This window comes from Choloepus didactylus, chromosome 2 (genome assembly GCF_015220235.1).
Source record: "Choloepus didactylus isolate mChoDid1 chromosome 2, mChoDid1.pri, whole genome shotgun sequence".
Classification (NCBI taxonomy): Eukaryota; Metazoa; Chordata; class Mammalia; order Pilosa; family Megalonychidae; genus Choloepus; species Choloepus didactylus.
The window spans coordinates 30,087,532-30,110,613 of NC_051308.1; the positions used below are offsets into that span (position 1 = coordinate 30,087,532).

Below are 23,082 nucleotides of genomic sequence, written 5' to 3' on the forward strand. Positions count from 1 at the left end.
ATCATGTTGAGGAAGTTTCCTTCAATTCCTACCTTTTGAAGTGTTTTTATCAAAAAGGGATGTTGGATTTTGTCAAATGCTTTTTCAGCATCTATTGAGATGATCAATTGATTTTTCCCTTTTGAGTTTTTAATGTGTTGTAATACATTGATTGTTTTTCTTATGTTGAACCATCCTTGCATGCCTGGAATGAACCCCACTTGGTCATGGTGTATGATTTTTTTAATGTGTCTTTGGATTCGATTTGCAAGTATTTTGTTGAGGATTTTTGCATCTATATTCATTAGGGAGATTGGCCGGTAGTTTTCCTTTTTTGTAGCATCTTTGCCTGGTTTTGGTATTAGATTGATGTTAGCTTCATAAAATGAGTTAGGTAGTGTTCCATTTTTTTCAATGTTTTGAAAGAGTTTGAGTAAGATTGGTGTCAGTTCTTTCTGGAAAGTTTGGTAGAATTCCCCTGTGAAGCCATCTGGCCCTGGGCATTTATTTGTGGGAAGATTTTTGATGACTGATTGGATCTCTTTGCTTGTGATGGGTTGGTTGAGGTCTTCTATTTCTTCTCTGGTCAGTCTAGGTTGTTCATATGTTTCCAGGAAATTGTCCATTTCTTCTACATTATCCAGTTTGTTGCCATACAGTTGTTCATAATATCCTCTTATAATTTTTTTAATTTCTTCAGGATCTGCAGTTATGTCACCTTTTTCATTCATTATTTTGTTTATATGGGTCTTCTCTCTTTTTGATTTTGTCAGTCTAGCTAGGGGCTTGTCAATCTTGTTGATCTTCTCAAAGAACCAACTTTTGGTGATATTTATCCTTTCTATTGTTTTTTTGTTCTCTATGTCATTTATTTCTGCTTTAATCCTTGTTATTTCTTTTCTTGTACTTGGTTTAGGATTGGTTTGCTGTTCATTTTCTAGCTTCTTCAGTTGATCCATTAGTTCTTTGATTTTGGCTCTTTCTTCCTTTTTAATATATGCGTTTAGTGCTATAAATTTCCCCCTTAGCACTGCTTTTGCTGCATCCCATAGGTTTTGGTATGTTGTGTTCTCATTTTCATTCGTCTCTATATATTTAGCAATTTCTCTTGCTATTTCTTCTTTAACCCACTGATTGTTTAGGAGTGTGTTGTTTAACCTCCAGGTATTTGTGAATTTTCTAAGTCTCTGATGGTTATTGACTTCTAATTGTATTCCATTGTGGTCAGAGAATGTGCTTTGAATAATTTCAATCTTTTTAAAATATTGAGGCTTGTTTTATGTCCCAGCATATGATCTATTCTGGAGAAAGTTCCGTGAGCACTAGAAAAGTATGTGTATCCTGGTGATTTGGGATGTAATGTCCTGTAGATGTCTGTTAAATCTAATTCATTTATCAGATTGTTTAGGTTTTCAATTTCCTTATTGGTCTTCTGTCTGGTTGATCTATCTATAGGAGAGAGTGATGTGTTGAAGTCTCCCACAATTATTGTGGAAACATCAATTGCTTCCTTTAGTTTTGCCAATGTTTCTCTCATGTATTTTGTGGCACCTTGATTGGGTGCATAGACATTTACGATTGTTATTTCTTCTTGCTGAATTGCCCCTTTTATTAGTATGTAGTGGCCTTCTTTGTCTCTCAAAACATCCCTGCATTTGAAGTCTATTTTATCTGAGATTAATATTGCTACACCTGCTTTCTTTTGGCTGTAGCTTGCATGAAATATTTTTTTCCATCCTTTCACTTTCAGTTTCTTTGTGTCCCTGTGTCTAAGATGAGTCTCTTGTATGCAACATATTGATGGTTCATTTTTTTTGATCCATTCTGCGAATCTATATCTTTTAATTGGGGAGTTTAATCCATTTACATTCAACGTTAAAACCGTGAAGGCATTTCTTGAATCGGCCATCTTATCCTTTGGATTATGTTTGCCATATTTTTCCCTCTCTCTATTAATATCCTTTATTGTACCCATACCGAATCTCTTTAGTACTGAACCTTTCTCCAAGTCTCTCTGTCCTGTCTTTGTTTCTCTGTCTGTAGGGCTCCCTTTAGTATCTCCAGTAGGGCAGGTCTCTTGTTAGCAAATTCTCTCAGCATTTCTTTGTCTGTGAAAAATTTAAGCTCTCCCTCAAATTTGAAGGAGAGCTTTGCTGGATAAAGTATTCTTGGCTGGAAATTCCTCTCACTCAGAATTTTAAATATATCGTGCCACTGCCTTCTCGCCTCCATGGTGGCTGCTGAGTAGTCACTACTTAGTCTTATGCTGTTTCCTTTGTATGTGGTGAATTGCTTTTCTCTTGCTGCTTTCAGAACTTGCTCCTTCTCTTCTATGTTTGACAGTGTGATCAGTATATGTCTCGGAGTGGGTTTTTTTGGATTTATTCTATTTGGAGTTCGCTGAGCATTTATGATTTGTGTATTTATGTTGTTTAGAAGATTTGGGAAGTTTTCCCCAACAATTTCTTTGAATACTCTTCCTAGACCTTTACCCTTTTCTTCCCCTTCTGGGACACCAATGAGTCTTATATTCGGACGTTTCATATTATCTATCATATCCCTGAGGTCCATTTCGAGTTTTTCAATTTTTTTCCCCATTCTTTCTTTTATGCTTTCATTTTCCATTCTGTCATCTTCCAGGTCACTGATTCGTTGTTCAACTTCCTCTAGTCTTGTACTATGAGTGTCCAGAATCTTTTTAATTTGGTCAACAGTTTCTTTAATTTCCATAAGATCATCCATTTTTTTATTTAGTCTTGCAATGTCTTCTTTATGCTCTTCTAGGGTCTTCTTGATTTCCTTCATATCCCGTACTATGGTCTCATTGTTCATCTTTAGTTCTTTGAGTAGCTGCTCTAGGTGTGTCTCTTCTGGTCTTTTGATTTGGGTGCTTGGGCTTGGGTTATCCATATCGTCTGGTTTTTTCATATGCTTTATAATTTTCTGTTGTTTTTGGCCTCGTGGCATTTGCTGAACTTGATAGGGTTCTTTTAGGGTTTGTAGACCAGTTGAAGTCCTTATCTCTAATTTATCAGATCTACAGCTTCGTGGAGTACACTTTCTCTAACTAACCAGCAGGTGGCGTCCACGAGCCACCTGTTCTCCACAAGCCAGATCTCCCCTGCTTAGCCTTTTTGGTGAGTGGGGGAGTGAGTCTTGTGGGGCCCAATTGGTGTACCAAGCTTGCGTGTGTAGTTGGTGTTGCCTGCCCTGTATGTGGGGCGTGTTTCTGGGCAGTCGGGGAGGGGGGGGTGGCCCTAACAATCAAATCTCCCTGATGATCCTAGAGTTTTAAAGCTACTGCAATAGTCTAATCCTTCAGTTCAGTCCTGCCACAGTTTGTCTCTGCCACTGACCCACAAGTCTTTGGTATTGGCGTATGGCTCCTGAGACTTGCAAGTGGGCCCCTCTTCCAGGCTGTGCACCCCGGGTCCTCTGTTGAGGGATGACTGTGCTATGTCACAGGTGAGTGCCGTCCCCCCAGGGCAGTTCTGGGCTGCTGGGCTGTGTTGGGAGGCTCCCAGTCTGCTCAAATGATGGCTGAATGGGGCTCTGTTAATTTACACTGCTCCCCCTTCCCAGCTCTGGGACATTCAGCTGAGGTTGCAGGGAAGGCTAATGTCCACGCCCAGTTTTGTGGTGTGTGCCTGTTATTTGAAGCACTTCCGTCACACTGGGTTGTCTGGGGCAGCTCTGGGCTATGGGGCTGGCGATGGGCAGGAGTGTTTCCTGTCCACCAGGATGGTGGCTGTGAGCGGACACCCCCCTTTTCTTGGGAAGTTGTGTTGTTTAGTGAATTTTCTCAGCCACTGGATTATTGCCTTTTGTCTCAGAGCTCTCTTAGTTCTGCTCTTGACTTGACGTGCCCAAATTGCAATTCTTTGAAGCTTTCTGTATTGAGCTTCTTAGAGTAATTGTTTTAGAAAAAGCAAAAAGGATTTAAAAAAAAAACAAAACAAAAAAAAACGGCCCTCCTCAGAGATCTAAATGGGTTATTGAAATGCTAATAGACAAAGCAACCAGGGCCATTAAGGAAAGGTCCAGAGGGCAGAGAGATCAGCCTTGCTTCGGGATTTGCATATGCGCCTCAAGGCCTGATCTCCGCCCTTCCCCTTTCTGTGTTCACCAGAACTCCAAAAATCCTCTGCTTTTATTTTGGAGTTTTTCGTGTTGTTTTTTTCTATGCCTGTCTCCTCTCTGCTGGGCTGGCTGCTCTCAGAGTCTCTGGTGTCTGGTCTCAGTCTATCTATGGTTGGAGTTTGAATCAGTAGAATGAGTTTCCGATAAGAGCAGCCACTGCAATTCTCCCTTCTCCTTCCTGGAGCTGACAGCCCCTCCTCCCCCGGGACTGAGCCTGGCAGGGAGGGGCGCGGGTCCCCTGGCCGCAAAAACTTACAGATTTCGCTGATCTCAGCAGTTCCACGTTTTCATGAGTGTTGTATGAAGTATGCCCAAAGTCAGATTGCTCTGTGGTGTCCAGTCCACGCAGTTCCTGGCTTTTTACCTACTTTCCTGGAGGAGTAACTAAAACATACAGCTCACCAGTCTGCCATCTTGCCCCGCCTCCCCCTCAATTTTGAAGGAGGGTTTTGCTGGATCAGGTATTCTTGTTTGGAAAATTTTCTCTCTCAGAATTTTAAATATGTCATGCCACTGCCTTTTCGCTTCCATGGCGGCCGCTGAGTAGTCACTACTTAGTCTTATGTTGTTTCCTTTGTATGTGGTGAATTGCTTTTCTCTTGCTGCTTTCAGAACTTGCTCCTTCTCTTCAGTGTTTGAGAGTCTGATCAGAATATGTCTTGGAGTGGGTTTATTTGGATTTATTCTATTTGGAGTTCTCTGGGCCTTTATGCTTTGTGTATTTATATTGTGTAGAAGGTTTGGGAAGTTTTCCCCAACAATTTCTTTGAATACTCTTTCTAGACCTTTACCCTTCTCTTCCCCTTCTGGAACACCAACGAGTCTTAAATTTGGACATTTTATTTTATGTATCGTGTCCCTCAGATCCATTTCAATTTTTTCATTTTTTTTCCCCATTCTTTCTTTTGTTCTTTCATTTTCTGTTCTGTGGTCCTCCAGGACACTGAGTCATTGTTCAACTTCCTCTAATCTTGTATTATGAGTATCCAGAGTCTTTTTAATTTGGCCAACAATTTCTTTTATTTCCATAAGATCTTCTATTTTTTTATTTACTTTTGCAATTTCTTCTTTATGCTCTTCTAGGGTCTTCTTTATGTCCTTTATATCCTGTTCTATGGTCTTCTTCATGTCCTTTATATCCTGTGCCATGCTCTCATTCTTTGATTGTAGTCCTTTGATTAATTGTGCCAAGTACTGTGTCTCTTCTGATGTTTTGATTTGAGTGTTTGGGATTAGGTTCTCCATATCATCTGATTTTATCATATGCTTTAAGATTTTCTGTTGTTTTCGGCCTCTTGGCATTTGCTTTGCTTGATAGGGTTCTTTCAAGTTGTAAAAAATACAACTTGTGGGGCATGTGTCTGGGTGGTTAGGGAGTCAGGGCAGTTTTAATAATCAAACCTCCCAGGTGTTCCCGGAGATTCAAGGCTGTTGCAAGAGTCTAAGCCTTCATTTCAGTTTTGCCCCAGATTTTTTCTGCTGCTGACCCACAAGACCCCGGCATTGACATAGCGTCCCTGGGTTTTCCAAGCAGGCCCCCCTTCTCAGCTGTGATCTTCCAGGACCTCTGCTGAAGGAAGGCAGTGCTACGTCACAAGTGCGCGCCATCCCTCAAGGGAAGCCCTGGGCTGCCGGGCCATGCATGGGCGCTCCCAGATGGCTGCAAATGCAAAGATGGCTGAATGGGGCATCTCAACCCCCGCCCCTTCGCACAGCTCCACCTTCCCAGCTCCAGGACAACTAGCTGTGCATGCACCCAAGGCCACTGTCCACGGCCGATATTGTGGCGTGTGCGCGGTGCCATGGGATACACTCACCATCACACTGGGTTTCCTGGCGCAGCTCTGGGCTATGGGTATGGCCCCGGGCAGGAGCCGGCTGCAAGCAGTGCAGTTTCTTTCTCCTTTTGGCTCTCCCCTGTGCCCCCCTGGCCTGAGGGAATCAGCGGCAGTCTATCCTCCATGCCAGACACTAAGAGGTTGGCACAGCCCGCTCCTGCTGTGCTTCACTGCGTGGTTCTCACCGTCGTAACTGCAGCTACTCCTGGGTTGTTTTCTTTTTTTTTTAAAAGAACTTGTCCATCTCCAAACACCAATCCCCGGTTTCCCCACACTGCAGCGCGGCCACGGGACTTTCAGCCGGCTTACTCATTTGTTTCAGAACACAGACTCCTGGTTTCACCAAGTGCACGGTCCCTGTGGTTTTAGCAGACCTTGTCCAGCTGGTGCATCACTGAAACTGGTGTTCTGGATCACTTTCTGGTTTTTATCTAGTATTTTTCACGGAGGTGTTTTTTTGCCCTGTTTCACCTAGCCGCCATCTTAGGTTCCAGTGTGCAATGTTTAATAGCATGGATTTTAGACTGTGTGTTTGAATCCCATTTCCACTATTTACATGTGGTGTTGTCATGGGAAAATTACTTAACCTTTCTATGGTTCAGTTTCCTCATCAATAAAATAATTGTATCTACTGCACAGAACTATTGTGAGAAAAAAGTGAAAATATTTATAATACTTTAAAACAGAGCCTGGTATACATAATAAACACTGAATGACTGTATTCTATTAATACCAACCTGACAGCCTGAAGATATATTTTTTTCTCACATCCTTACAGATCATGATGGTATGAGGGATATGAGGGAGATATGGGACTGTTCTTCCTAGAAGTCTTAGAGGAGGTGTCTGTCTGTTCCTAAGTTAGAAAGCTAAATTATCTACCTTTCTCACATTGTGAGAGATTGTTCCTATTCTCATTGCCATTTTCTATTTATCCCTCTTGTCAGACTTCTCCACAGCTGTTACTGAGATTTCCCTAGTCCTGAAGATACTGCTTTACGTGTCATGGGGGAAACTGTTTAACTTGTTTGGGCTTTAGTTTCCTTGATCTGTACAATGGAGATAATAATAGTACCTACTTCATAGGATTGTTGTGAGGATTAAATGATTTAATATATGTACTATGCTAGAACAGTGTCTGGAGAACAGAAAGTGCTGTATAACTGTTAGCTATTGTGTTATGATGTGTATTCTCTTTAATAGTCATATTCTTCAATTGTGTGTTCTATACTTGTGATCTAAAAAAAATTTTTTTTTACCATCAGAGCTCTTTTCCTTCCTTTCTTCTGTGCAAGTACTCTTATTAAGATCACCACTGATCATCTTTATGTCCAAATCCAAGTTAATGCTTTTTCTCATAGCTTTATATAATATTTTAAACAGCAGAAATCATGTATTGCAACCCAGGATAGGGGGCAGGAGCCAGTTAAGGGGGTTGAGGAGGGAAGAGAGAGTGATTGAGACAGGAAAGGAAGAAGGGAGAGCAACATGGATTGAGTGATCGATTTCAGTGGAGAGCTAGTGATGGCAGGATTTTGCAAAGGGGTTAATGGATGAGTGAAAAATGGAGCTAACAGTTACAAGATAAATAGTTTTAGAAGAAGTGTTGAGATGGCAAAAAGAAGCAGAGAAATAGAATGGTTGGGAGTGGTAAAGTACCTATCAAAATTTTTTCAAGATGAGGAAGGTATCTGAATATTTTAAGGCAAAAGAGGAAAGAATGAAGATGCTGAGAGGGAGAGGCAAGTGTTTTAGGAGACAACGCTGGAATTAAAAAAAAATTAAGAGAAGTTAGCTTTATTAAAAAAGAACACTTTTTATTTCCCCAAGACTGAAAGCATAAGAAAAGAAGCCTAGTATTATAAAGGCAGTGACTGTGAAGGTGGTGAGAGGGTAAGTGACAGTGCCCAGCCTAAGCAGTTTTCATCTGTTCCTTGAAGTAGGTAATAAGGTCTTCTGCTGAGATTAAGGAAGTGCATGCGTTGGAACTTGACGGTGAGCTGTCTGGGGGAGTTTGTCAGGGAATCAACAGGAGCTGAATATAATATAATTATATTATAATATATATTTAATATATATAATATTTAATTTTTAATTTAATTTAATTAATTTTATTTAATATTAATAAATAATTAATTAATAAATAATTATATTATTAATTATTATATAATTATTAATTATATCAATATAATATCATATATAAATATTAATTATATTAATATAATTATTAATAATTAATTAATTAATAATAAATTAATAATTAAATAATTAATAAATTAATATTAAAATTAATAAATTAATTTTAATTTAATTTAATTAAATTTAATATTTAATATATATATAATATAATTATAATATATTATAATATAAGCAGCATCAGGGAAACTTTTGATGTCGGATGGAATGAATTTATAGTGGACCGTATTTTTTTTGTTCCTTGTTTTCCTCCAGCAATGCCTTGTTGCAACAAGGGAAGGGAAATTAGAGATGCCTAGGGTTATGGATTAACAGAGCAGACATGATGGAAGGTTAAGGGATGTAGCATTCAGGATGGAGGTAATGGCAATTTTGAATGGCTAACTGTAGAATGTAGAGCAGCCATGTATAGATTAATTAACTGCTAAACACAGTGAGGGAGCCACCTAGCCAACCAACAGAATTGTGAATAATAAAAAATTCACTGTTGATTAAGCCACTAAATTTTGGGTTGCTTATTACACAGCTATAGAAAACCGCAAAGCTAGGCTGAGCATTGAACAAAAACTCAACAGGAAGCCTGAGGGCAAGGGAGCCTGATGCAATTCGTAGAGGTTAGTCACTTGTGGGGAACAGAGTGTGGTAGAGAACAATGGAGAGAGGATGTCAGAGGCAGGCACATAGAAAATATCAAGCACATCAGATTCAGTGCAGGTTTTAAAATGGGAGAGCAAGCCTAGGGCTTGCTGTTTTGAAATATGAGCACCCGGAGAGACATGCACAGCCTTATCATATTGCTGAGATTTGGTGAGTTTGGAATTATAATTGGACTATAGTGATGGAAATGTATACTTGATTGAAGAAATAGACTGTCCAGGAAGGCAAACAGGGAAGCCCTTGTATGTCAAGAAGATAAAAAGCTTTGTAGAAATTAACAAGCCTGAAGGAAACATTTGAGTGAAGATAAAGGGACAGAGGAATGAAAGTGACGTGTCATGGGAATATACGGCAGAACCTGAGGGCAGAGGGAGGAAATGGATGATTCATTCCCAAAGCAAGTCACACAAGTTGGACCAAAGGAAGATATAGTACTCTTAGGGATTTATTCTTCCAACACTTGTTGGTAATCTCATCTAACTAAAAGCAAAAGGTCTGAAAAATTCCTGCCTTGCTTTGGGGACACAACGGTCTTCCAAAAAGTATAGGAAATAATGAAAAATTAGTTGGTGAAGTGATGAGACTCTCGGGAGGAAGAACTGTGTTCATGTTAGAAAGAAACAGGCGGGGTAGCCAATGTGTGTCACACACAGATTAAAGGGAGGCAATTTTCAGAAAGATCAGAGAATAGGTAAGGGGATTCCATGTCTTGAAACTTGAGTAATGAAGTTCAAGAACATAGGAGACCATGAATCAAATTGCTAAGTCGAAGGTTAGGAATGTAGAAGATCAGAATCAGATTATCAGTCAAAGAAGTGAACATGGGAGAGGAGAGTCAGGAGCTACACCAAGTCCAGAAACACTTCTGATCAGAACAAGAAGAGAAAGATCATGTTCTGCCTCAAAGGCTAGGCTAGAATTGGGCCATAGAAGTAGAGAGCAACAGAGAAGTTGCCTATAGGCCTTAAAAACTTTATATGACCCCTACTGCAGGTTTCTGACAGAAGGGTTTGATTTTTAAAAATGTGATTGAATTGAAATACGATAATGTTTATATACTTTGGAAACTCATTATAGCAAATTCTTATGAATCCAAACATTTTGAGAGGGCATTAGTTCATTTTCTGGGGTAGCCTATTTAAATAGGTTAGTTTTACTGAGGCCCGCTCTCAATCTATGCTGTATATAGTTTTGTTTTGTTCAGTCTCTTATATTGGGCTGTTAGCCAAACCCCTTAAATAGGGCCAATGATGAGAATAGAGCCCAGAAACAGTTAAGATTGTCTTTATTCTTCCTTCCCTCAGTGTAGGATCTTGCCTTGTGCTACACAAAGTCCTCATATGGGAACTTCTTCATCATCCCATTCCCAAACCATAAACTGGGGTTACAGATTTGAATTGTACTATAAGACTTGAGGTAAAAGAAATGTCACATTTCTTTATTTTTCTAAATCCAATCAAATCTGGTTCCAGTCCTCTTCCTTGACCTCAGTAAAAAGGTCAACATTAATAGTTTTTGTGGCTCCTTCTCTTCCTTTCCTATACGGTACTGGAACCTTAAGGCTAATGCAGTGTTTAGGAAAAATGGGAAAAAGGAAAACAATCACGGTGCCGATGAGATGTGTACGCCTGAAGTATCCACTTGTTCTATGCCAACCTCAGCCACAGGGATGCTTAACACGCATTCTAGGGCCCCAGAGTACAAGTGAAGAAGATTAGCTTTCCACAGGAGGAGAGCACTTCTTCCAGTGTAATTGGAGGAAAAGAGAAAGACAGGTCATTTAGCAAATCTGTAGCTGTAACAGGAATTCTTGAGAGATTTGTGTTATTCTTTAGGTCCCTGTGCACTCATCAGCAAAACAGTCTTTGCCCTTCTTCCTTACAGCTGTCAGACCTTTGTGTTCCAGGTCTAGAAAGTTGCTTAATTCTAGAAGACATCACATAGGTTTTCTTTCCAATGATCTACCTAGGAAAAATGAGACAATCTAGCTAGATTATTGCAGAAGAGAAGAGGATGGTGATAGGTTCCACAAAGGGAAGTGGAAAGAGAGAGAGAGTGAAATTTCCTAAGAGTATAAGGAAGAAACTGTCACCTTCTCATAAACAGCTATTTGCATATGGCTAGGACCTAGGATGGAGGTGGCTGTGTGGACACTGAGCACTAAGCATTGGGGCCCAGCCCTTACTACCTTCTCAGGAACCCCACCCACCTCATCAGCCTTTTTCTTTGTACTGGCTCATTCCCATTAGCTTACATGCTCACATCTGTCTTCCTCCAGACATCCCTTCCTCCCCTTCTCTTCTTAGATCCATTCTCCTTGATCCATCCTCAACTGACTGCAGTCTAGTTTTCCCCTACCTTCAACAGAAACTTACCTTGCCAAAATTATAACTGATCTTCTTACTAAATTCAGTGGACATTTCTCAGAATTCATCTTGTTTGACCTCCCAGCAGCATTTGACACCAAGATAACTACTGATTTTTCAATCTCTTTCCTTAGCTTCTATGACACCCCATTCTCCTGGACTTTGACTGGCTCTTACTGCTGTCTCTATTGCAGGTTCTTCTTCCTTGACATTCCTTAAATGTTGGTACTTCTCCGAGTTCTTACTGGGCTATTGTCTCCTCCAGTCAATACATTCTTGGATGAGTTCTTCTGTACCTTCTGGATCCATTACCAGAGCTGTAATCTTGCACTTCACACCTTGGATATTGGCAGAAGACTTGAGATTCTTGCGTCAATGACAAAGTCACTTGAATACTTTTGGAACCACAAGCAGCTTCAGCATTGGCTTGTTGAGGTTGGTTCACTTGTTGCAATTTTATAGCAAGTGGTTAAGCAAGCCTACACTTGTCCTGACAGGAGACATTATCTTATCCCTCAAGGTTGCTCACTGCTAAGACAACCTTGAAAAATGGTATTTCCCTGTAGCCATTCCAACACACTAAAAACTAATAAGTGATATCTATATAGTGCATAAGAATATCCTCCAGAGTGACCTCTCGACTCCATTTGAAATCTCGCAGCCACTGGAACCTTATTTTGTTTCATCTCTCTTCCTCCTTTTGGTCAAGAAGATCCTCTCAGTCCCCCAGTGCTGAGTTCAGGCTCATCTCCAGGAGTCATTTCCCACATTGCCAGGGGGATGATTTACACCCCTGGGAGTCATGTCCCACGCAGCGGGGAGGGTAGTGAGTTCACCTGCCGAGTGGGCTTAGAGAGAGAGGAGGCCGCATCTGAGCAACAAAGAGGCTCTCTGCAGGGGTCTCCTAGGCCCAATTATAAGTAGGCTCTGCCTCTCCCTTGCAGCAATTATCCTCACAAGAGAAGCCCCCAGATCAAGGACTCGGCCCACCAAATTGGAAGTCCTCAATGTTGTGGGAAAATCAGCAACAACCAACGTGGGGAAGTCCAGCATTTCCGCATTTCTCCCCAGTTCCTCGGGGGTCCTGCAAATACACTTTTACTCTCTGCCATATCACTCTGGGATGTATCGGATTTCACTCCAGCCTGTACAAACTCACCAAATCCCACTTCCCATTCACCACTCTATCTTGCAACATCTTTAAATGAGGAATTAAAAATTTTTTGTTTAAAATGTTTTCTCTGTCGATTAGGGAGTAAATATAATACCACTAAAATCATCCAATCACTAGTTAAGTGAATATTTGTGAAGTTAAATTTACATTCAAATATTACAACTTTAATTTTAATCACTTCGAATACAAATATTTAATAATCTATTATAAATTTCCTGTCTTAGTATCCAGAGAGTGCTGAATATAATTTATATTTTCTTAGGTCATTTGTTGTATTGAATTACATTATTGCTGGGGAGGATGAGGTGAACAGTGTCAACGGAAAAATAACAAACTAAGCTACAAGGCAACAAAGGCTTTTATTTGGGATCTTAGAATTATAATTCTGAGAGCACGGATTAAGGTATCAATCCAAATCCTGTTCTTTCTTAGCACTTCAAGCAAGGGTTTTTGTTTGTTTGTTTTGTTTTTTAAATGCAGTTTTGTTGAGATATACTCACATACCATATAATCCATCCAAAGTATACAATCAGTGGCTCACAGTATCATTATATAGTTGTGCATTCATCGCCACAATCAATTTTAGAACATTTTCATTATTCCAAAATAAAGAAGGAAGTTTACTAGCTCTGCATTTTTCCCCAATCACTCCATGGGACTTCGCAAATACTTTTTTATTTTCTCCCCAAAGTACTCTGAGGTGCATCGGGGTATTGTATTAACCTGTACAGAATAACATTCCCCACTCTAGGTTCCATGCAACCATGTTGTTTAAATAAACTGACCATACAGGTTATTTAGAAAGCATGCAACAGAGAACATAAATTTTGTAACAAATAAACATCTCTTAAATAACAGTCAAATCTCAGGAATAGATGTGACTGCTGTAAGCACTTACAATCTCTGAACCTTTACAGCCAGCCTCATTGAACACTCTGCACTCCTGAATTGTTGATTGCCCAGTCTGTGTGCACATTCTATCCCCTGGCTCCTATGCTCTCAAATTCAATTCTCAGCATTTCCTCATTATAGTAAGTTTATATTAGTGAGGCCTTACAATATTCGTCCTTTCCTTTCTAGCTTATTTTACTCAACATAATGTCCTCAAGGTCCATTCACCTAGTTGCATACCTCACAATGTCATTCCTTCTTGCAGCCATTCAATGTTCCATTGTATGTAAACAGCAGAGTTTGCCCTTCTGTTCACCCTTGGTTGTACCCTCAGGCCATCTCCATTCACCTCAAATCATGGATAATGCTGCCATAAGCACCAGTGGGCAAATGTCTCTTCCTGTCCCTGAAGCAAGGGTTTTTTAAGAAAAAGTAGAAAGATTACAAAGATTGTTTGTGATTGGTGGGTATTTGGGGAGTTCCAAATGTGCTTCAGGTTAGTTTACTGATTTCCTTATCTTGTGGTTTGTGTCTGGTGTCGAGATGTCCTTATGGTTTCAGAGGAACATTGTTGCTTGAGGCTTCACATGTACTTTGTGATATCTGGCTGAGATTTGCATAAGATTATCGGGAATGACCTCCTGACTCCATTTGAAATCACTTAGCCATAGTAACTCTTGTTTTATTTCTTTTTACAATAACTAATATTTATTTGAATGGCTACTCTGCTAAAAGCTGTGCTTTACATTAGTGATATCTCCTGTTTATTTAGCCTAAGAGTATGTCCAGCAGAGCCCTAAGTATTTTGAGGTAGGTACTATTTTATAGTGCAGGAGGCTTATCTCTGAAGAGATAAGGTAGGCAACCTGCTCAGTCTGGCAAATTGCAGAAGTGGGATTTGAATCCTAGCAGTCTGGAATTAGAGGCCATGTCTTTAAGTACTCTGTACTACTGTAAACTTCACCAGGAACCTCTGAGGTAGATGTTATCACCCGCATTTTACGGAAGTAAAAGATGAGGTTGCACTTAACATCATCTGGTAATGAGCTGACATTTCTTTTTCTTCTTTTTTCTCTATTTCTTTCTCTAGAACTTTTTGATTTGGGCCCAAGCAGGGCTTGAATTTGCCAGTCAATGAAAGCACTTCTTTCCTTGGTTCACTTGGCATTTTTCCTTTCTCCAGGAAGTATCTTTTATATGCACTGAAATAATTGAGAGAAACATACCACTTGCCCCTTCAGAGTTTATGTTCTAAAGGTAATGACAACTTCTTTTTTTTTTCTGCCAGAGAGATTGGAACAATTATCAGGTCCTTAGGATGTTGCCCTAGTGAAGGAGAGCTACATGACCTGATTGCAGAGGTAAGTAAGGCTAAGAAAGTTTCATTCAGCACGCTCTTTGGGTATTGATCCAAAGAACCTGGTGTAACATTTGTAATCTAAAAATGCTTACCTGAAACTAAAGATGCTGAAAGGTACTGAATGTGTTCAGTGAAAATATTAGGGAAGCCATGCAAATTAGGCAATGTTCTGGTTTGCTAAAGCTGCCATTATGCAAAATACCGGAAATGGATTGGCTTTTACAAGGGAATTTATTAGGTTAAAAATTTACATCTCTAAGGCCATAAAAGTTCCAAACTAAGGCATCAACAAGAGGATACCTTCATTGAAGAAAGGCCAGTGGCATTTGGAACACCTCTGTCAGCTGGGAAGGCACGTGGCTGGTGTCTGCTGGTCCTTTGCTCCCAGGTTCTGGTTTCAAAATGGCTTTCTCCAGAATGTCTCTGGGCTTCTGTCACTCTTAGCTCCTCTCTCTCAGCTCCTTTGCATTCTTGCTTGTTCTCCCAGGGCATTTCTCTCTAAGCATCTGGGGGGTCTTCTCTTAGCTTCTCTGGGGCAAACTATTGGATTCATCTCTTAGTTTAGCATCCCCAATGTCTTTCTGGGGCAGGGTCACACCTCCATGGAAATAATCGTATCAAAAGGTCTCACCCACAGTTGATTGGGCCACATCTCCATGGAAACAACCTAATCAAAATATCCTACCCATAATAAGTCTGAAACCACAGGATTGAATTAAAATAATATGGCTTTCCTGGGGTACATAATAGATTCAAGTCAGCACAGCCAACTAACAAGATCTGAAAGCATTAAGATCAAATCTTGAAGAAATCACTGAACAAATAATTCAATAGATGATGTAAAGAACCCACTCTAGATATTATCCTATCTTTAAAATTAATTGAAGAAAGACAGATAGATGGAAGAGATTGATCATATGGAGAAAGAATATTGACAGATGAAAAAAAATAGTAAGTGATGTCAGTTCAAAGTGTTAATTTGAAAACAGTCTCTGAAAACCAAGGTGCAGAATAAGTTTATTGATGCATGGGAGCATAACTAAAAGAAAGTTACTACTCAAGACAAAGTGGCTGAAAAACAGTTTATAGACCTGCAAAACAGTTTATAGACCTGCTTAGAACAAAGAAAGGGTATGGAGGAATGGGGCCGGGGATGCGAGGAGGACATGAGCTATGTGAGTTGTCTGGGGCAGGGTGTCCTTGGGTACCATAAATCTGTAAAAGCTGCCCAAACAGAATGTTTGTATAGGAATGGGCCTATTTGGTGAAGATAAGCAGACTTGTTGGTGCCAGCATGACTTATTAATCACAGTTCCTCCTTTCCCATAGAGGCAGGGGTCTTAATTAGCACCACAAGAGGTCTTTGGTACATCAGCTTGCCTCAGTTGCTTTTTGTTTCTTCTTTGTAGTTTCCCGAGTAAAATGGGAGTTTAAGTCTTAGTAAAGCTATTTACCATTCCAACTTCACAAAAGAGATTAGAAGCAGAAATAGAGACCACAAGGAATTTATATTTATTTAGAGGAAATAAAAGTAACTTTGAGAACAAGTAGTAAACAGGATAAAATAGTAAGAACTGTTAAGTAAAAGAAAATGGCCACTTGCATTGGGTGTTGCTGGGACAAGGCCCCTTTTCGAGAAGGGCTTTCCAGAAGAAAAAAACATTTCATTGGCAGGGTTTTCCAGGAAAACAGAACACACCTTTACAGGGTTGCTGATAAGCAACACCTGGTGATGAAAATAGTTTCTGTTTAAAACTAGTTTCTCAGAATGGACAAGCATCCTTTGCTAATCAATGTATATCTGTTCCCCACTTAGTAAGACCCCCCCGCTTCGTAAAACGGAAATCCATTGTCAGCCAATCAGAACATTTCCTCACTTGCTTCTGCATTTGCATATATGAGCTTCCCCTTTCTAACCTCTCCATGGATCTCCCTTCTGCTTTCTGAATGGGATGGTGCCCAATTCATGAATTTCTCAATAAAGCTTTGAGAACCTAGATTGCACGAAGTTTTTCTTTTTTTTCTTTTTTTTCAGGTATCCAGCTGCAGAGGGCCTTTGCTGGTCATTAGCAGTACTAGGTTGCTGCCTTTTTTTTTTTTTTAATGACCTTTTTTTTTTTACATTTTATTTTGAAATAAATTCAAAGTTATAGGAACAGTTGCAAAAACAGTACAAACCCCATACACAGAACTTCAGCCTTCCCTGACCCCCCTGATACCCTGATCCACTAACTTTAACATGTTGTCAGACCGCTATTTCTTTCCCTCCCTCCCTCTCTCCCTATCTATCATCCATCATCTATTGCTTTGTCTTCTGAACATGAGAGCTAGCTGCACACATCCTTGAACAAACACTATCATTCACATATACAATTCCCATGAACAAGAACATTCTTCTATGAAATCCCATTAAGCGCAGCTAAAGAAGTACAAGAGATTCAACAATGATACAAAGCTTACATTCTATATTTCCTTTTCTTTATGTCTCAACTGTGTCCCTTTGAACCTCCTGTCCTCCATCCTCAGATCCCATTCAGGGTCATCCTTGGCATTCAATTGTCATCTATTTAGACTGTCTTTTTTTTTTCTCAATTGTGAAAACATATATACAGCCTAAATCTTCCCATTCCACCCCCTCCCTAGCATTCCATTAGTGGGATTAATCACATTTAGAATGTTGTAATGCTATCACCTTCCCACCATCCATTACTAGAAATTTCCCTTCACCTCTAACAGCAACCCTACACTCATCTCTTAACTCCCCATTGCCCCTTCCCCCATTTCTCTTAACCCATACTCTACTTTTCATCTCTATGGTCATATTCTCTGATAATTTCTTTGTGTTTACTGTGGGGCTTAAAATTAAGCTCTTAAATCCATAACAATCTTGTTTTTCTTTGGTACCAACTTGATTTCAATAGGACACATAAACTATGTACCTATACTCCTCCATTCCCCCACCTATATATAGTTCTTGTCAAAAATTACATATTTTACATTGAGTTCAAAACCCGTGATTTGTCATTAGAGTTTATGTATTTTATATCATGTAGGAAATAAATAGTGGAGTTACCATTCAAAAATTATTGACTTCTATTTGTATTCCATTGTGGTCAGAGATTGTGCTTTGAATATGTTCAATTGTTTTTTTTTTTTGTTGTTGTTGTTGTTGTTTTTTAATTTATTGAGGCTTGTTTTATGTCCCAGCATATGGTCCATTCTGGAGAAAGATCCATGATCACTAGAGAAAAATGAGTGTCCTGGTGATTTGGGATTTAAGGTTCTATATATGTCTGTTAAAATTCTCTATATCTCTTCTCCTTTTTTTTGCTTCTCTGTTGGTAGAACTCCCTTTAGTATCTGAAGTAGGGCAGTCTTTTATTGGCAAAGTCTCTCAGCATTTGTTTGTCTGTGAAAAATTTATGCTCTCCCTCAAATTTGAAGGAGAGTTTTGCTGGATCAAGTATTCTTGGTTGGAAATTTTTCTCTCTCAGAATTTTAAATATGTCATGCCATTGCCTTCTCACCTCCGTGGCTGCCACTGAGTAGTCACAACTTAGTCTTATGTTGTTTCCTTTGTATGTGGTGAATTGCTTTTCTCTTGCTGCTTTCAGAACTTGCTCTTTCTCTTCAGTGTTTGAGAGTCTGATCAGAATATGTCTTGGAGGTGGTTTATTTGATTTATTCTATTTGGAGTTCTCTGGGCCTTTATGCTTGTTTATTTTATATTGTGTAGAAGGTTTGGGAAGTTGTTCCCCAACAATTTCTTTGAATACTCTTTCGAGACCATTTCCCCTTCTGGGACACCAATTGAGTCTTAAATTTCGACATTTTATTTTATCTATCATATCCCTGAGGTCCATTTGATTTTTTTCAATTTTTTTCCCCATTTTTTTCCTTTGTTCTTTCATTTTCTGTTCTGTGGTCCTCGAGGCTGAGTCATTGTTCAGCTTCCTCTAATCTTGTATTATGAGTATCCAGAGTCTTTTAATTTGGCCAACAATTTCTTTTATTTCCATAAGATCTTCTATTTTTTTATTTAACTCTTGCAATTTCTTCTTTATGCTCTTCTAGGATCTTCTTTATGTCCCTTTTATCCTGTTCCATGGTCTTCTTCATGTCTTTTATATCCTGTGCCATGTTTTCATTCCTTGATTGTTATTGTTTGATTAGTTGTGCCAAGTACTGTGTGTCTTCTGATATTTTGATTTGGGTGTTTGGGATCGGGTTCTCCATATCGTCTGGTTTTATCATATGCATTAAGATTTTCTGTTGTTTTTGGCCTCTTGGCATTTGCTTTGCTTGATAGGGTTCTTTCAAGTTGTAAAAAAAAAAAAAAAAAATACCAATCTAATTTTTCAGAAATACCAAGTTGGTGGTGTACACTTTCTCCAACTTACCAGCAGATGGCGTCTGCGAGTCACCTATACCCCTCAAGTCAGTTCTCCCCAACTCTGTCTCTGTGGTGTGTGGGGAAATGATTTTTGTGGGGTTCAGTTGGTGAATGATTTGGGTTGTTGTTGGAGCTGCCATCCTGAATGTGGGGCATGTGTCTGGGTGGTCAGGGAGGCAGGGCAGCTTTAATAATCAAACCTCCCAGGTGTCCCCAGAGATTCAAGACCACTGCAAGAGTCTAAGCCTTCATTTCAGTTCTGCCCCAGACCCTCTCTGTCACTGACCCACAAACCACCGGCATTGACGTAGCGTCCCTGGGTTTTCTGAGCGGGCCCCTCTTCTCAGCTGTGATCTTCCAGGACCTCTGCTGAGGGAAGGCTGTGCTACGTCACTAGTGCACATCATCCCTCAAAGGAAGCCCCAGGCTGCCAGGCTGTGCAAGGGCGCTCTCAGCCTGATGCAAAGATTAGCCTATGATTCTTGACTGGTGTAAGTTCTGAATGAAAGGCAGGTAGTAGAGCTGGGCCCCACCCCTTTCCTCTTAGAGAAGATAGATGCCTTAGGGGGAGGTCATTAGCATTTCAGTGGTCTCTCTTTGCCTGTGCCACACCCCTGTCTGGGTCAGAGAACTGGGAACTGAAAATGGCCGAGGCTTTTTCCACTGAGTCAAAAAAGGAACAGAGCTAGTCCGAGGCAACCCTCCGGCTCTCCAAGGTCAGTCGTCATCCAAAGCCTCTCTCTACTTGTTGAGGTTCATACCTCGTAGTGAACAATTCACACTTGCTAATTAAAACCCCAGTTGGAGCTCAGCTGAGCTATATTCGCTTGCTGGGAGAAAGTTTCTCTCTGGCACCACAAGACTTTGTAGCTCGGGCTGTGGGGGAGGGGTCTCCCAATTTGGATCCGCAGTTCTTACTTACAGATTTTATGCTGTGATCTTGGGCATTCCTCCCAATTCAGGTTAGTGTATGATGAGTGGACGGTCATGTTTGTCCCCCTGCAGTTATTCTGGATTATTTACTAGTTGTTTCTGGTTTTTTTTTAGTTGTTCCAAGGGGGACTACTTAGCTTCCACTCCTCTCTATGCCGCCATCTTAGATCCCTCATATCAAACTTACGGTTTTTCTTTTATCAGAACTAACTTGACATTGACCAGGCATTCTAAGAATTTTAAAAAAATTGATTAATTTTAACAGTGTAGATGAGTCCCTGGAGAGAATTGCCCCATAAAGCAGTGATGAGCAACCCAAGACCAGAGAGCTGCATGTCCTGTCTGGATTGCCAGAAAGGCCTTGGATTAATTTCAAGTGCAGCTTTCAGTTTAGCAAAAGAGAGGACTTAAGGGGAAAAAGCTACCTGAGCAACTACCAGGAGGAGAACTTTTTCAGAATTGCTTATCCCTAGGCATGTGGGTTGTGGTGGAGGTCAGGGTTAACAAAGAGGATAAGGGAGAAAGGCAGGAAAATAGGATTTAATTTTTCTTTTTATTTTTTGCACCTAGCACAGTACCTTTTATAAAAGAGACACTTTGGCAATGTTACATTGAAGAGAAGTGTTTTAGTTTGCTAAAGCTGATAAAATGCAATATACCAGAAATGGATTGGCTTTTACAATGGGGATTTATTAACTTACAAGTTTACAATTCTGAGACCTTGAAAAATGTCCAAATTAAGTCATCACCAGGATGATACCTTCTGCCTGAAGAAAGGACTGCTGCTGAGCCTGGACTCCACTGTCACAAAGGAAAGCATGTGGTGACGTCTTCTGTTATCTCTCTTCTCTCCTGGGTTTTTGTTGCTTGCAGCTTCTAGTGTAACAGTGACTTTTAAAATATAACCTTAAAACTGTAAGCAAGCAGGAAATTGTAAAGTAGCCTTAAAATGTAACCTTCAAAGCTGGAAGCAGGCTATAATGGAAGCTCTTATTCTCACAATGGAGCAATCTGTAAAGTCTTGAAGCAGTATGTAAATATGAAGTCTGCACCCAGATTTGACTAAGCATTCATCTATGTTCCCTAGACCTCCCAGATATGAATAAAGCCTTTTCATCTGTCTCTCTAGACACTTGGAGGCACCTTTCCCAGGTGTCAACTAGTTCCTGAAGAAAACAGGAAATAACTAAATTTCTGAAATTCTGTAGACCTCTGTTACATGTTAACTAAAATGATAAACTCTCCTAGTCTCTGATGGGTATAAAAACCAACTGAAGAAACACTTCAGGGAGGCTGATTTAGGAAAGCTTCCCCCTGTCCTCCTGCTGGCATAAATAAACCCTCTTAACTCTTCAGTCTAGTTCGGTATGACTTCTATTGGCCACACTGAGCGACAACCCGTATTTGGGATGTACCCCTTCTACGCTGGCTTCAGTGGCTTCCTCTCTGAGCTTCTGCATGAGTTTCTCTCTTTTAGTTTCTGCCTCTCTTAGCTTCTGTGTGTATTTCTCTCTAAACTTCTTTGGGGCTTTTTTTTTTTCTGTGCTTTATCCTCTTATAAATGAGGTGGGTCACATATCAATTGAAATAACATAATCAAAAGGTCCCACCTACAATAGGTCTACACCAACTGAAAAGGAATAACAGAACATGATCTTTTCTAAGGAGTACCTTAGTGGGGACGATTGCTCTAACAGTTGTTGCCTTGTCAAATACAAGAGGACTCTGCTGAGGGTGGGGAGGAGGCCCTCAAATCCAAGATGAGAAAAACAGAAACTAAAAGGGATGAAACAATTAGAGTAGCTGGAGCCCCACCCTCAGAAGATAAAACTGGGGATTTAATGGCCTGACACCCACTAATTCAACCCTTTCTCTCTATCACTTCAAATTGTAGAAAATCACCTTATGGATTTCCTCATTTAGCCACCTGTTGGTGCTTGGAATCTCTAATGATCCAAATGAGCAGTGATTCAATCTATATTTGATACTTCCAGTAAAAGGAAAGGAACTTACAACCCAAAAGAATCTTATATCCTAACTTTGCACAATAGCCCCTGGAATCTTTGGAGTAAATAATTTTTCTAAAGCACATGGCTTTAAAATTTTTCTTTGTAAAAATAATATTTTTGGTAAATTCTAATGAATTTTTGATATTACTCAACTAAGGTAGAGAAATATTTTCTAAACTGTATTTATATTTTGGTTTTAAAATATGATTTTTCTCAAAATTTGTATACAAGCCTAACTTGAAATATCTCAAGGTTTTTATAATTTTACTACAAATAATTTTTTAAAAATTCTTATATATATCTTATTTAGTGACCTGGAACTAGTTGAAATGTAGGTACTTTATAAACCATCTTAGCTACTGATATTATCTTGTTTCTTGTGAAGCATGAAATAATTTAATTCATTGCCTGATTGTTATGTCACTGGGGAGAAATGAATTTTTACTGTGTGTTTTATTGTGCCTATTCAGTGGGTTCAGCATTAAAATAAACAATGCTATAATGAGAAAAGAGAATGGTCCAATGATTTCACTATGGGAATGAGTGTAAAGACCTTGAGGCTGTGATTCCATCAAAATATTTGACTTAACTTTTTAAAATTCAGTTTTATTGAGATATAGTCACATACCATACAGTCATCCACAGTTTCCCCCTATTGTTAACTCTTAACATTACTATCAAAATACTATGGTAAATTTGTTGCAACTAATGAACCAGTATTGATATATTATTATTAACTGAACTCCACACTTTATTCAGATTTCATCATTTTTCTAAAAGGTGTTTTTAAAATATGGCATAATCCTCTGTCATAGAAGAGAAACAAGAAGTGAATATCACTTCTGAGAATCTGGAAATGGGATACCGGGTGTGGGTGGGATGGGGCCGAGAAGAGTTGGTACTATTATTTCTGGTGCAGGTAAAGCTAATTAATTGTATGAGGCCATCAGTAAGCTAGGACAAGAACACTACTTTCTAAAATGTTATGCAATGATGGCTCAATGATTCTTTAAATCCATGAATAAAAATTATCTTAAGATTTAATAAAAATATATCAAATATTAGACCATACTCTATAGTATATATATAGTGTGTGTGTGTATATATAAAATATTAATATTCTAAATGTGTATGTCATATTTTTAT

General features: G+C 39.4%; 1 protein-coding gene across 2 annotated transcripts in view; it reads left to right on the forward strand.

Moving 5' to 3' along the window:
- Window positions 1-23,082, forward strand: part of EFCAB2 (EF-hand calcium binding domain 2) — a 221,211-nt gene that overhangs the window by 185,777 nt on the left and 12,352 nt on the right. For both annotated transcript variants that reach the window (XM_037822489.1, XM_037822494.1), the window contains one exon: window positions 14,530-14,602. In XM_037822489.1, the coding sequence (XP_037678417.1) occupies window positions 14,530-14,602 (73 nt within the window). The remainder of the gene's footprint in view (window positions 1-14,529; window positions 14,603-23,082) is intronic.